Source organism: Pan troglodytes, chromosome 10 (genome assembly GCF_028858775.2).
Source record: "Pan troglodytes isolate AG18354 chromosome 10, NHGRI_mPanTro3-v2.0_pri, whole genome shotgun sequence".
NCBI classification, from domain to species: domain Eukaryota; kingdom Metazoa; phylum Chordata; class Mammalia; order Primates; family Hominidae; genus Pan; species Pan troglodytes.
In genome coordinates, this window is record NC_072408.2 from 65,940,701 (window position 1) to 65,954,803 (window position 14,103).

The 14,103-nt window shown below is 40.1% G+C and overlaps 1 protein-coding gene across 9 annotated transcripts in view; it reads left to right on the forward strand.

Moving 5' to 3' along the window:
* Positions 1-14,103, forward strand: part of TMTC1 (transmembrane O-mannosyltransferase targeting cadherins 1) — a 290,900-nt gene that overhangs the window by 193,428 nt on the left and 83,369 nt on the right. For all 9 annotated transcript variants that reach the window (XM_063786823.1, XM_016923717.4, XM_009425679.4 and 6 more), the window contains one exon: positions 8,607-8,774. In XM_063786823.1, the coding sequence (XP_063642893.1) occupies positions 8,607-8,774 (168 nt within the window). The remainder of the gene's footprint in view (positions 1-8,606; positions 8,775-14,103) is intronic.

Consider the following 14,103-nt stretch of genomic DNA (forward strand, 5'->3'; position numbering starts at 1 on the left):
GTTTCACTTAGATTCTCTAAAATTGGGAATTCTTTAAAAGAGTGTAATGGTAAGATTGCCTCTGTCTTGTATTAATAATGCTATTTATAGATACTCTCAGTGGGTTGTTACAGCTTGTGGACAAATTAAAAGGTAGAATTTCAGTTCTACTTATAGCAAAAAGATACTCTTTGTTGCATATAATTAAACAGAAAGTGAAGCCATAGCAAATATCATAAAATGTCTGAGCCAGAGGTAGAAAGCTGTCATCTTTCCACTTCTGTGAATTCTGCTGTAAATGTGAATGAGAAGTGTTTTGTTTTGTTTTGTTTTCACTTAAAAGCTTCTTGGTGAGTTTCGGGAAAGTCCATTTGTACTAACTATTACGCAACAATTCGCTGCTAACAAGTTCCCAAACAACAGATTTAAAAAATTTGTTATTCTAATGCGAAAGGACAAACATTGGTGGTTTGCATTTCCTATTAAATTCTCTTCGAATGTGCATCATAAAAGCAGAAAGAGAAATGCCAGTGTTTTTAGTTATTTAAGTGCTGCATGCCTAACAGTGTGTCAGCAAAATCAAAACTGGAGATACCACCAGCCTGTTATGGAGAGAGGTGTCTCTGAGTGTCAGATCGCTACATTCTCAAAGGCAGCAGTAGTGGTTCTTTCTCAAACGTGCTTTGAAAATGCATCTTAGCACTGAGCTAAACCACACTGTCAGCAGCCCGAGTTTGGCTTTGGGCTCTCCAGGTTTTGATTTTGTTAAGTGTCAGTGTTTGCACTGGCTCTTTTGTGCGTCTTGTGAAGGTCTCTGATCAGCAGCCCAGAACCTCCTTCACCAGTCTGACCAGAGCAAGCCGGACTCTGGTTTCATCTCCCCAAAGGCCAGGAAAGCATGTCGTTTCTCATTGGCTTAACTTCCCACTTTCAAAAGGAGGCCATGTCCTGCCCCTAGCGATGGAGAGAAAGAGTGCGTTTCTCTCCCCTGCTGCTGAGATCTGCATTCAAGCAGATGTTGAAAGATGAAGTTTCATAGTGGAGAAACATCTTGATCTTTGTGATATTTGTGTCAGACTTTTAAGAATGTGATACTCTCTAAGAAATTTGCAAACCTAAGTAGAGATTATTTTGTATGGCTTAACATTTCTTTAAACCATATGTCAATAATAAGGATATTTGATTTAAAATTTTTCATGTTATTTGATACAGGTGCTGACTGAAAAGGAATGTGTTCTCCTTCATTCTGGCTATAGCAGGGATCCACAAACTATTGTCAACCTAAAAGGAAGAAGCTGAGGCAAAATTAATAAAGTAGGGAGTTTATTTGGGCCATGGCTGAGGCTCCCAACCCAGCAGAATAGATTCAAGTTGCCCTGAATTTACACACTCCAATTAGCAGCAGTTACAAGTGGGTTTGTTTAGTTTGTTTTTGTTTTTTTGTTTTGTTTTGTTTGAGACGGAGTTTCACCCTGTCACCCAAGCTGGAGTTCAGTGGCACAATCTCAGCTCACTGTAACCTCTGCCTCTTGGGTTCAAGCAATTCTCCTGCCTTAGCCTCCCAAGTAGCTGGGATTTCAGGCGTGCACCACCACGCCCAGCTAATTTTGGTATTTTTAGTAGAGACAGGGTTTCACCATGTTGATCAGGCTGGTCTCAAACTCCTGACCTCGTGATCTGCCCGCCTTGGCCTCCCAAAGTGCTGGGATTACAGGCATGAGCCACCATGCCTGGCCACAAGTGGATTTTTAAAGGCAAAGGGGGGACAGGGAGTGGGCTGATACAAAGTTGTTCGTCAGGAATTCTCATTGATTTACATTGAATAACGCTGATTAGTGTTGGCTATCCATTGTTAAGCTGCAGGGTGTGGGTTATAGTGTCTTGTGTGGTGTTATTAGGATACTTTATAGCCACTTGTGGCAATAACAAGCAGTTTCAAAAGATGAATACATAGCTCAAAGAGCGGAATAGGATGTGATTGCAGTCTCATTTTAATGCTTCTCTGGGCCTGATAATGAAAAGGACTTCATTCCTCAGATAAAGGTTTTTTTGTTGTTGTTGTTATTGTATATGGCCCATGAGCCAAATGTGGCCTGCTGCCTGTTTTTATAAATAAATTTTACACAGCCATGCTCATTTGTTTACATGGTGTGGATGGCTGTTTTCCTGCTACAAAGACAGAGTTGAATGCTAACGACAAAGACTGCGTGGGCTGAAAAGCCTGAATTATTGCCGACCCCTAGATTATAGCACAGCATTAGGGCACTGAGCTTCCAGATCTGGCCCATTCCTAGCTTCTGGGGCTGTGGGCAAGTTACTCAACTCTTTTAAGCTTTAGTTTCCTCATTTATGAAATGGAGGATAATGAGGATTAAAATTTTTAATTAGATAATATGTTTAAAACCAGTACTGTCCTTGCCCGCAAGCCCTGCAAATATTGTGGACAGGCCCATCAAACCACTTAGCACAGTGCCTACCGCACAGGAAGTGCTCACTAGACACACAAACATATAATGCAGCTAAATGTTTGTGTTGTTAGCTTCCTTATTCTTGTCTTCTGCCACTTTGTGGCCATTGCTCTGGAGTTGTTGGAATCCCAGTGTTCTCCTTCCCCTTTGTTCTACCAGATGGCAGCTCTGTTCCTACAAGGAGGCAGAAAATGACTATTGAGATGTCATGAATGCAGTAGTTGGGAAGAAAGTAGGTGATGTTGTGTGATGAGGTGTTAGGAACACAGGAATCAGCTGGTCAAGTCAAATCCTCTACAGCAGGAGAGCACATGGAGTGTGGGCTCTGGAATCTGAAATTCCTGGGTTTATATCTTTGCTCTATTATTTATTAGATGGATGACCTAGAAACCAAAAAGTATCTGAGCCATGTCTGAATCAGTGTAGAGATTTATTTTGCCAAGATTAAGGACATGCCTGGAAGAAAGGAACACAGAATCACAGAAACAATCTGCAGTCTGTGCCTTTCTCCAAAGGTGATTTTGAGGTCTTTAGTATTTAAAGGGGAAAAGTAGGCTGGAGGGAAAAATGGGAATGTATGGTCACATGACTGAATCCACATGTTGCCAGAGAAAAGGAGCAGATAGGGGAATAGTCAATTATGTATTCTTCTCACGCTCAGTAAATCGGCACTTTACATAAATTAAGGTGAACCTAGAGTAACTATCTGTGGAGATAGTTAAGCTTTTATCTGTAGCTAACTGCTTAGGAACAGAAGGAAAGGCAGTTTCTTGCATGATTCAGCTTTCAACTTAATTTTTTTTCCTTTTGGCATAGTCAGTTGGGGTCCCAAGACCTAACACTATCACAAGACTTAATTCAGCAAGTCAGTTAACCTTTTTCTTTAGTGTTTTCATGGGTTAAACATTAATAAAGGTGATCCATAGGGTTGTAAGGATGTATCGGCGCGGCACATTCACTGTGCATTTCAGGTCTTTCTCAAATGTCAGTGAGGACTTCTGTGACCACCCACATTAAAATCTCAACCTCTTCCTCTCCTTAATTTTTCTCCATGTAATGTATCACCATGTACATGCCCTGTGTGTTTTTTACTTATTCGCTAGCTGTTGTTCCCTACCCATGTGAATTCCACAAGGATAAGGATTACTGTCTCTTTGGTTCACTGATATGTTCTTGATATCTGTAATAGTGTTAGGTACATAGTTAAATGTTTGTTGAATATCTGATGAATGAAAGAACGGAGCCCAGAGGGCTTCATAGGATGCCCTGCTCTGTTTGGGTTGGGAGCAGCTGGGGCTAGAGGAACAGGGGGCAAAGCAGGCTTATGAACTTGAGCAGCCATTGCGGTCAGGCGCAGCAAATGACACCAGCAAGGTCAGTTGTACAATATAAATAAGATTTATAGAAAAAGCTCCATACCTTTAAGGTTGAACAAGGGAGTTGTGGAAGTGAGAAGAGGTTTTTGGTTTGGGTTTTTGTTTTTACATTAGAGACTCTGTTCTGACAAGTGCAAGGCTCTTGCAAGATATCTGTGGCAATCAAATCCAGTGCTTGTGGTGGGGGTTTGGAGAACATGGGTCTCCTTAGCTCAAATCATCCTCCTCAGTGGGGAGTAGGGTGGTGACTCTCTTTGGCCAAACCATGAACCCTAAACTTTATGGAGCTGGACTAACCAACTTATAGGACTTGAAGAGAGAAATGAGAGCTCCAACTTCATTCCCAGGGTCTCCCAAGTCAGAAACCTCAAATGCCTCTCTCTTGTTTTTCTGCTCTTGATACAGAGAACAGAAGATGGAGAAAAAAGTTCTTTAAGGAGGTGTGTTTAGGAATGAGAATATTTAGTTGTTTCTATTAGCTAGAGCAACCTGATTCACTAGACTGGAGTTGTCTGATTGTGGAGCCTGTGTTTTATTATAAATATATGTTTAGTGCCTAGAATATTGCCAGCCACATAAGAGAAATAATGAATAAAAAAGAGAACAAGTACATGGGCTGTATTTACTTGGGGCTGTATTAATACTTCTGATAGTAATAGTCTCTAATATAGGATGCCTTTACACAAACTTGCTTCTTTCTTAAGATATTCTGTAATAATTTGTGGTTATCAATTTTGGGAAGAATCACACCTGTAATCCCAGTACTTCGGGAGGCCAAGGCAGGTGGATCACTTTAGCCCAAGAGTTCAAGACCAGCCTGGGCAACATAGCGAAACCCCATCTCTACAGAAAAATACAAAAATTAGTTGGGTGTAGTGGTGAACACCTAAGTCCCAACTACTGGGGAGGCTGAGGAGGGAGGATCAGTTGAGCCCAGGAGGTTGAGGCTGCAGTGAGCCATGCTTATACCACTACAGTCCAGCCTGGGAGACAAAGTGAGTCCCTGTCTAAAAAAAATAAAAAAAATAAAGAAGAAAAGAGAGAGGAATAAAATAGATGCAATAAAAAATGATAAAGGGGATATCACCACCGATCCCACAGAAATACAAACTACCATCAGAGAATACTATAAATACCTCTACGCAAGTAAACTAGAAAATCTAGAAGAAATGGATAAATTCCTCGACACTTACACCCTCCCAAGACTAAACCAGGAAGAAGTTGAATCTCTGAATAGACCAATAACAGGCTCTGAAATTGAGGCAATAATTAATAGCTTACCAACCAAAAAAAGTCCAGGGCCAGATGGATTCACAGCCGAATTCTACCAGAGTTACAAGGAGGAGCTGGTACCATTCCTTCTGAAACTATTCCAATCAATAGAAAAAGAGGGAATCCTCCCTAACTCATTTTATGAGGCCAGCATCATCCTGATAGCAAAGCCTGGCAGAGACACAACAAAAAAAGAGAATTTTAGACCACTATCCTTGATGAACATTGATGCAAAAATCCTCAATAAAATACTGGCAAACCGAATCCAGCAGCACATCAAAAAGCTTATCCACCATGATCAAGTGGGCTTCATTCCTGGGATGCAAGGCTGGTTCAACATTCGAAAATCAATAAACGTAATCCAGCATGTAAACAGAACCAAAGACAAAAACCACATGATTATCTCAATAGATGCAGAAAAGGCCTTTGACAAAATTCAACAACCCTTCATGCTAAAAACTCTCAATAAATTAGGTATTGATGGGAAGTATCTCAAAATAATAAGAGCTATCTATGACAAACCCACGCCAATATCATACTGAATGGACAAAAACTGGAAGCATTCCCTTTGAAAACTGGCACAAGACAGGGATGTCCTCTCTCACCACTCCTATTCAACATAGTGTTGGAAGTTCTGGCCAGGGCAATCAGGCAGGAGAAGGAAATAAAGGGCATTCAATTAGGAAAAGAGGAAGTCAAATTGTCCCTGTTTGCAGATGACATGATTGTATATCTAGAAAACCCCATCATCTCAGCCCAAAATCTCCTTAAGCTGATAAGCAACTTCAGCAAAGTCTCAGGATACAAAATCAATGTACAAAAATCACAAGCATTCTTATACACCAATAACAGGCAGAGAGCCAAATCATGAGTGAACTCCCATTCACAATTGCTTCAAAGAGAATAAAATACCTAGGAATCCAACTTACAAGGGATGTGAAGGACCTCTTCAAGGAGAACTACAAACCACTGCTCAATGAAATAAAAGAGGATACAAAGAAATGGAAGAATATTCCATGCTCATGGGTAGGAAGAATCAATATCGTGAAAATGGCCATACTGCCCAAGGTAATTTATAGATTCAATGCCATCCCCATCAAGCTACCAATGCCTTTCTTCACAGAATTGGAAAAAACTCCTTTAAAGTTCATATGGAACCAAAAAAGAGCCTACATTGCCAAGTCAGTCCTAAGCCAAAAGAACAAAGCTGGAGGCATCACGCTACCTGACTTCAAACTATACTACAAGCCTACAGTAACCAAAACAGCATTGTACTGGTACCAAAACAGAGATATAGACCAATGGAACAGAATGGAGCCTTCAGAAATAATGCTGCATATCTACAACTATCTGATCTTTGACAAACCTGACAAAAAGCAATGGGGAAAGGATTCCCTATTTAATAAATGGTGCTGGGAAAACTGGCTAGCCATATGTAGAAAGCTGAAACTGGATCCCTTCCTTACATCTTATACAAAAAATTAATTCAAGATGGATTAAAGACTTACATGTTAGACCTAAAACTATAAAAACCCTAGAAGAAAACCTAGGCAATACCATTCAGGACATAGGCATGGGCAAGGACTTCATGTCTAAAACACCAAAAGCAATGGCAACAAAAGCCAAAATTGACGAATGGGATCTAATTAAACTAAAGAGCTTCTGCACAGCAAAAGAAACTACCATCAGAGTAAACAGGCAACCTACAGAATGGGAGAAAATTTTTGCAACCTACTCATCTGACAAAGGGCTAATATCCAGAATCTGCAATGAACTCAAACAAATTTACAAGAAAAAAACAAACAACCCCATCAAAAAGTGGGCGAAGGATATGAACAGATACTTCTCAAAAGAAGACATTTATGTAGCCAAAAAACACATGAAAAAATGCTCATCATCACTGGCCATCAGAGAAATGCAAATCAAAACCACAATGAGATACCATCTCACACCAGTTAAAATGGCGATCATTAAAAAGTCAGGAAACAACAGGTGCTGGAGAAGATGTGGAGAAATAGGAACACTTTTACACTGTAGGTGGGACTGTAAACTAGTTCAACCATTGTGGAAGTCAGTGTGGCGATTCCTCAGGGATCTAGAATTAGAAATACCATTTGACCCAGCCATCCCATTACTGGGTATATACCCAAAGGATTATAAATCATGCTGCTATAAAGACACTTGCACATGTATGTTTATTGTGGCACTATTCACAATAGCAAAGACTTGGAACCAAGCCAAATGTCCAACAATGATAGACTGGATTAAGAAAATGTGGCACATATACACCATGGAATACTATGCAGCCATAAAAAATGATGAGTTCATGTCCTCTGTAGGGACATGGATGAAGCTGGAAACCATCATTCTCAGCAAACTATCACAAGGACAAAAAACCAAACACCGCATGTTCTCACTCATAGCTGGGAACTGAACAATGACAACATGGACACAGGAAGGGGAACATCACACACCGGGACTGTTGTGGGGTGGGGGAAGCGGGGCGGGCTAGCATTAGGAGATATACCTAATGCTAAATGACGAGTTAATGGGTGCAGCACACCAACATGGCACATGTATACATATGTAACAAACCTGCCCATTGTGCACATGTACCCTAAAACTTAAAGTATAATAATAATAAAATTAAAAAAAAGAAAAAAAGAAAAAGTAAGAAAAAAATAAAATAAAAATAGATTTCAACTAAAATACACACAGCATTAATGGGTACAAACTACAAGTTTATATTCTTCTGTGTCCAAGTGGCAGGCAGAAAGTATCTCTGTTGGTGCATAGATGATGTGAGGGACCATGTAGCACCAAGCCAAAGGCTTTTAGAGACATAATGCTGATATACAAAGTGCTACTCAGATAACATGTTAACCCTGTACCTACCGGTACAGCTAGGCATATCAATACATCTTGTCTGTGATGAGCTCCAAGTTGTGAGGCTCAGGAGTCGGCCTGTGGGTAGATTTTCCAAAGTGTAAGGGCTTCAGCTGGCCCTGGAAACACAGAACAGTCCTCCTTGGTGACCAGCATCCTTCCAGGACCTGACACAGAGCTTTCAGACACTCTCCCTACAAAGCTGTGGTGTGACCTGCTGCAGCATAAACTCCGAATTTAGGCACATAGTGCCAATAGAGTCATACAATGACAGTGACATGAGGGAGCTTGGGTCAGAGGAGCCATTCAGGACCCAAGAGCTTATATGTGGGACTTCTCATGATGCCTCCGCTGCTGAAATCCAGGGCACTTTAAGCCTACAAGATGACTCTATCATTCCCTACACTGAAGGAATAGCAAGAAATATTTCTACAAGAAATAGCAAACCTGCTAGTGCAGCACTTTAGAGAACTAACATGTTAATGTTGTCCAAGTCAGGGGAGTTTCTATTTGTTTCTCTAGCACAGGACAAGCTTCATTTGAAAGTTAATTTTGTAGGAGATAATTCTGGGGGGAAGCCATTGCACCCCCAAAGTAATCCCGTTCCTTCCACCCTGTTTTCCAGCATGGGCTACTGCATCCTTTTTGTGCATGGACTGAGCAAGCTCTGCACTTGGCTGAATCGATGTGGGGCCACCACCCTGACTGTGTCCACTGTGTTGCTGCTGTTGCTTTTCTCTTGGAAAACTGTGAAACAGAATGAAATTTGGCTGTCAAGAGAGTCCCTATTCAGGTATGACTAGACAGATAAAAATAAATATCTTCCTGTTTATTTCTTTGCTTACAAATTGTTTCCAAACAAATAAGGTAACATGGGCCTGGCAGTATTTACTAAGGAAAATTATCTTTAATAAAGTTTTAAATGGAAAATGTAATTTTATGTGGGGTTTTAACTTTAGATTTTTAAAATGATATATAAAACTTAACATGAGCTCTTTCTAAGTGAATTTATGAAAATAAGGCTCCTGGGAAAGTTTTTGAGTCTGTGAATTCAGATGGAAACAGTTTTAATGATGAGCGGGGCTGTAAAATCAGCTATAAACAAAATGAAACCAAGAAGTGCATGTGAAAAGTGAGCACACAGCCAGAGGGAAGAGAAATGCAGTATCCTTCTTTAGAATATTCCAGCATGATACGCTGTGATCTGTGACCTAGTTGCTTTATTTTGAACATTAATTTTGAACATTCTTTGAGACTGCCATTCATGATGCTGTGTTTCTGGGGCTTAGTCAGCCTCACTAAATGCCGCAGCCCTGGCGACCTTCGCCTGGCTCTCTTGGCACTGCCACACCTGACACCCAAACAATATTTGCCCAGTCTTCCAGGAATCCCCAGTCTGGGCCTCTTCCAAGCTTCTGTCCTCACTTATGACCTGATTGGTCAATTTAGTCACCATGATTTTTTTCTTGGTTTCCTGATTAGCTGGTACCCAACACTTATTCTTTGGGGGCAAACAATTGAAGCAGAGCTAATATCACTTAAGAAAAGGGGAAACTGTTGGAAGAAGCTAGGAAGGCATACAGAATTAAGGGAAGTGAAGAACCCGGCACACCCAAGACAGGAAACAGGCATCTGGAAAATCCGTCTTGAGCACCCTCTCAGAAACAAACAGGTAAACTTAACACCAGGTTTTTGGATCTACACGTCAAAGTCTTAGGAAAAGAAAGCTTTTTGGCTGAACTTAAGATTAGTCACATGCCTGCCCCTTGTCCCTAGCAAGGCACTGAGAGGACTGATCTCACCAAGAAGCCTCCTCTGAGTTCCATGGAGGGAGCTAGGGCAGGCAGAGCCCCTTGGGGTTCCACCCAGACTTCTCAAAGTGAGGCAAGAGGGAAGTTCCCAGCAGGAAATCCAAGCACTGTAAGAAGGGGGAATAATCTCTGGGCTGCCAAATATGAATGAATGAGTGAAAGAACAAGTAAGACAAAGGTTCACTGGACTCTTCTACTATTTTAAAATAATGTGTTTGATTTTACTTGGCAATTTGACATTTTTTAAAATATAAAACAAAAAGTCAGTCTGGCATGCATGTCCTATTATTTTATTTATGTATTATTACGTATTACGTATCATTGTCATGATCGTCGTTATGATCATTTCAGTGGGTACTGTAGGGAGCTCAATGTAGAGTTTTTTGTGTGGATTTTTTTAAATGCATCTTTTTTTTTTCCACACAGATCTGCAAAATCACTCTTAGATGCTGTTAAGTCCCTGTCATACCCCTTTCTATTAAACACGATTCTCACAGACCACAACAGACTCATTCCTTCCTTCTGCCTCATGCTAACTAAGGTCATTCTGTAAACACAGGAGTATTTAAGTTCAGTAATATAACTTCCTCCGAGTCTCTGTTGGCATAGTTTTTTCTTCCTTTCTCTTTCAATAGTCAGAGCTTTTACGAGAATCTTTAAAAACAGTTCTGCCCTGTGCTAAACCTTTTGCCTGAATAAAGGTACTAACAGTGGTTGTATTTTCTAATGATGTTGACTGCTTAATCAGAGCAACTTTGGGAATGGATTTTGGCAGACTTAGTACTCAAACCCTTTACAGCTGATGCCAAAGATGTAAAAAAAAAAAAGAAAAAAAAATAGCTGATTGACCTTGCATCCAGAAGCTTCTATTGTTTTAGATGGAAGTATGTAGTATCTTCACATCAATTGATTTCTAAAACACAACCATTCCACATTTGTGCTTAAAGAGATTTTGCAACTAAAGAGGCCTTTGGTGGTCCAATCAAATTTTGTGTAATGTGTAAATCAAAGCTATTGATATTTTCTAGAAATCTTTGCCTATTATCATTTATCTATGTCCTGAGAAAACTTTTAAGAATCTGAGACTTTAAAAGACTATTGAGACTGTTCTTTTTCCTTCAAGGCCAGAACAGATGTTTTTATGAATTCATTTGTGCTGAGTAATGTTCAGGTCAGTCAAACAAACATTTACTGAGAATCTATGAGGCACGTTAAGGTTAGTGGTTGGGTGCAGGGTATGGAGTTAGACTTTCTGGTTCTACTCCAAGTTCTGCCATTGAATAGCTGTGTGATCTTAGGCAAGTTACTTATCCACTCTCTGCTTTAATTTCTTCATTTTACAATGTAAAATACTCGTGTTTATCTCCTGAGTGTAGTGTAAGAATAAAATAGTATGTGAGAGATGCACAGGACAGTTTCTGGCATTTGAGAAACGCTGTGTAAGGTTTTCAGACTATTACTGTGCAGTGTGTTCTAGGATGAGAGACAGAGAATGTGCGCAGAGGAGCTGGGAATCTGCACGGGAGGCAGACACATGAACATATTTCATTATAACGTAGTGTTAAACCCAGAACACTATATAAGTACAGGTAGGTGGGTAGGTGACTAAGACCAACTCAGGCTGTCAAGGATCATGCTCTTGTAGGTCTGAGCTGAGTATTAAAAGAGGAGAAAAACCTAAATTAGCCGTAATGGCCCAAAACAGGAGCCAGCTGAGTTGAGTAAGAAAAATGTACAATAATTCTAGAGATGGTGATGCCCTTGTCAGAGACTCCATCTTCCCCTCTGTTCCAAACAATAAACCATAGACCATTCGTAAAACATATAGCCTCACTGAGGCCTCTCTAATTATGTGGGATGATTTTGCCTGACCATTCCATGAGCAATCTTACAGAGTATCTTAAGATAGAACTTTGTGTTGGAGAAAATACAAATTTTGGTCAAGCTCCAGCCTTTCCAGCTGAGGCCTCCTTTTACACAAAAGATCCCACTGTGTGATGTATTTTTAGGAGATACAGATGCAGGGTTCCTACACAATTTTATTTTATTTTATTTATTCATTTATTTATTTTTGAGACAAAGTCTCACTCTGTCACCCAGGCTGGAGTGTAGTGGCGTGATCATGGCTCACTGCAGCCTTGATCTCTCAGACTCAAGCGATCTTCTCACCTCAGCCTACCGAGGAGATGGGACTATAGGTGTGTGCCACCACACCCGGTTAATATTTTTTTATGTTTTGTAGAGAACAGTTATTACTGTGTTGCCCAGGCTGGTCTCTACTCCTTGGCCTCCCCAAGTGCTGGGATTACAGACATGGGCCAATGTGCCTGGCCAAAACTTTTTCTATCAGCAAGAACCTTACACACAAAAAGCACAAGAACCCAGCACTTGTGTATCATCAGAGGTGTGGACAGGGTAAATTGTCTAAGCTGAAATAACCTTTACAGAAGCCAAGATTTGAACCCAAATCTGGTATAAAAATCAAAAGGTGCATAAACTTTGCCATTCCTATATTTTACATTGTGTTTTAACCTAAGCTAGCTCAAGTATAAGCAGAGAGAGAGATTTATGATCATAGCTGCAAGGCATATTTTCTTTAATTCTTACAGTAAGAAGCTGTTTTATGTGCTGAACTGGTAGGTGGATCACCGCATAGCTCTGGTTGGGCCTAGTGACAGCCCAGAACCCTACATTTGTTTGGAGTAAATAAATACCATAATGACATAATTTGATTAGATTAAACCCTCTTCCCTCTCCTAATCTTCAAAATACCTAGAAAGGGACAAACATATTTCCTTTCGCATCCAGCTCAGGATCTCTCTAAATCCCATTCCTGAACTGTTTAAGTGATCCACGGACCAGCAATTAACATTTATGGCCTGGATCATCTTCCTACTCTGTAGGAAAAACAGTAGTTCTCTTTCCCCTTCTCTGAATTGCTGAGGCAGAGAATTTAGAATACCTCCCAGGGAAAAGGATATAAACCAGGTACTGACAGATTCTTTTGTAAAGGTCAGATAGCAAATATTTTAAGCTCTGTGGGTCATACAGTCTCTTTTGCAACTATTTAACTCTGATGTTGTCTTGGGGAAAAGACTAAAGACAAAATGTAAACACATGGACACATTCGTGACCCATAGGCTGTAGTTTTGCTTGCCAATCATATAAACGTTGTGATAGTGAAATTCTAATGTTACTTTGGTCTTATGGTACTGATTTGGTTAAGCATCAAATGTTGATCAACTTCAGGATTGATTCTGACCATTTACTGGCCGTGGCTGAAACATCTGCTTAACGATTTATTGGGTCTGTAACCTTACAAAAAGGTCTTAATCTCTCTGAGCTTCAGTTTCCTCATCTCTAATACGGGAGGCAGAGTAATACTACCTATTTGATAAGTTACAGCAAGGACTAAAGGAAATGATCCATGGAAACTGGTGCTTAACCCAGCACTTGATTTAAAGTAAGCATTCCACAAGTACTGTCCATCCTGTGTGTGGCATTATAAAATCTCAGGTCAAGGCAGGGGTCAAAATTGAGGAGAATCACAAATTCTTCTTCCTTTCCTTTTTGCTAACCTCTGACTGAACACTACGAATATTTTTTTCATGTTTGTTCTGCAATTAGGAATTTGGGGATGGTCCTCCTGACCTATTGTCCAATGATGCCAACAAAACAAATTGATGTTCTAAAACCTTGGGGATACACCTGATTAAAGTAGCTTTTTTGTTATTTATCAAGTCTTCCACAATAAAAGGTGTGAGGGAGATATGTGAAATGCATGGATTTAAAATCCTGAGTTGAAAGGGAAATGTTTATTTATAATCACTGTTGTAATTATTAACAGGGTTTCACGTTCGGCCATGTAATTTATGAATATTATATTTCTCTATGGAATAAATATGGATAAAGCTGGATGTTTCCATGATAATAACTGGAAGTATGAAATTGGAGCATCAAAAAAGCAAACAGGGAGACTATTCCTGGAGGGAAGAGTGACCTGGCCAGTTAAGTTCCAGGGAAAGTGTTGCCTTTGGCTTGTTATTTTCCTTTTTTTCACAAACTGTTCATTGTGAAATGAGAGCCTAGAAAAACATAGCAGAAAAATATCACAGAGAGAACATAAAGGTCAAAACCAACGATGGGAAAAAGCAGTGTGTTCTTAGGATTTTAGTGACTCCACCCACTTCTGCTTGCCTGTTAGGAACATTATTACTTCCTCTTACCATTATGAAACAATGCCCTGATCTCAGCAGAGACCATGTTTCCACAGACCCAATTGTCTATTCCTCAGGTGGGACATAAATTAGA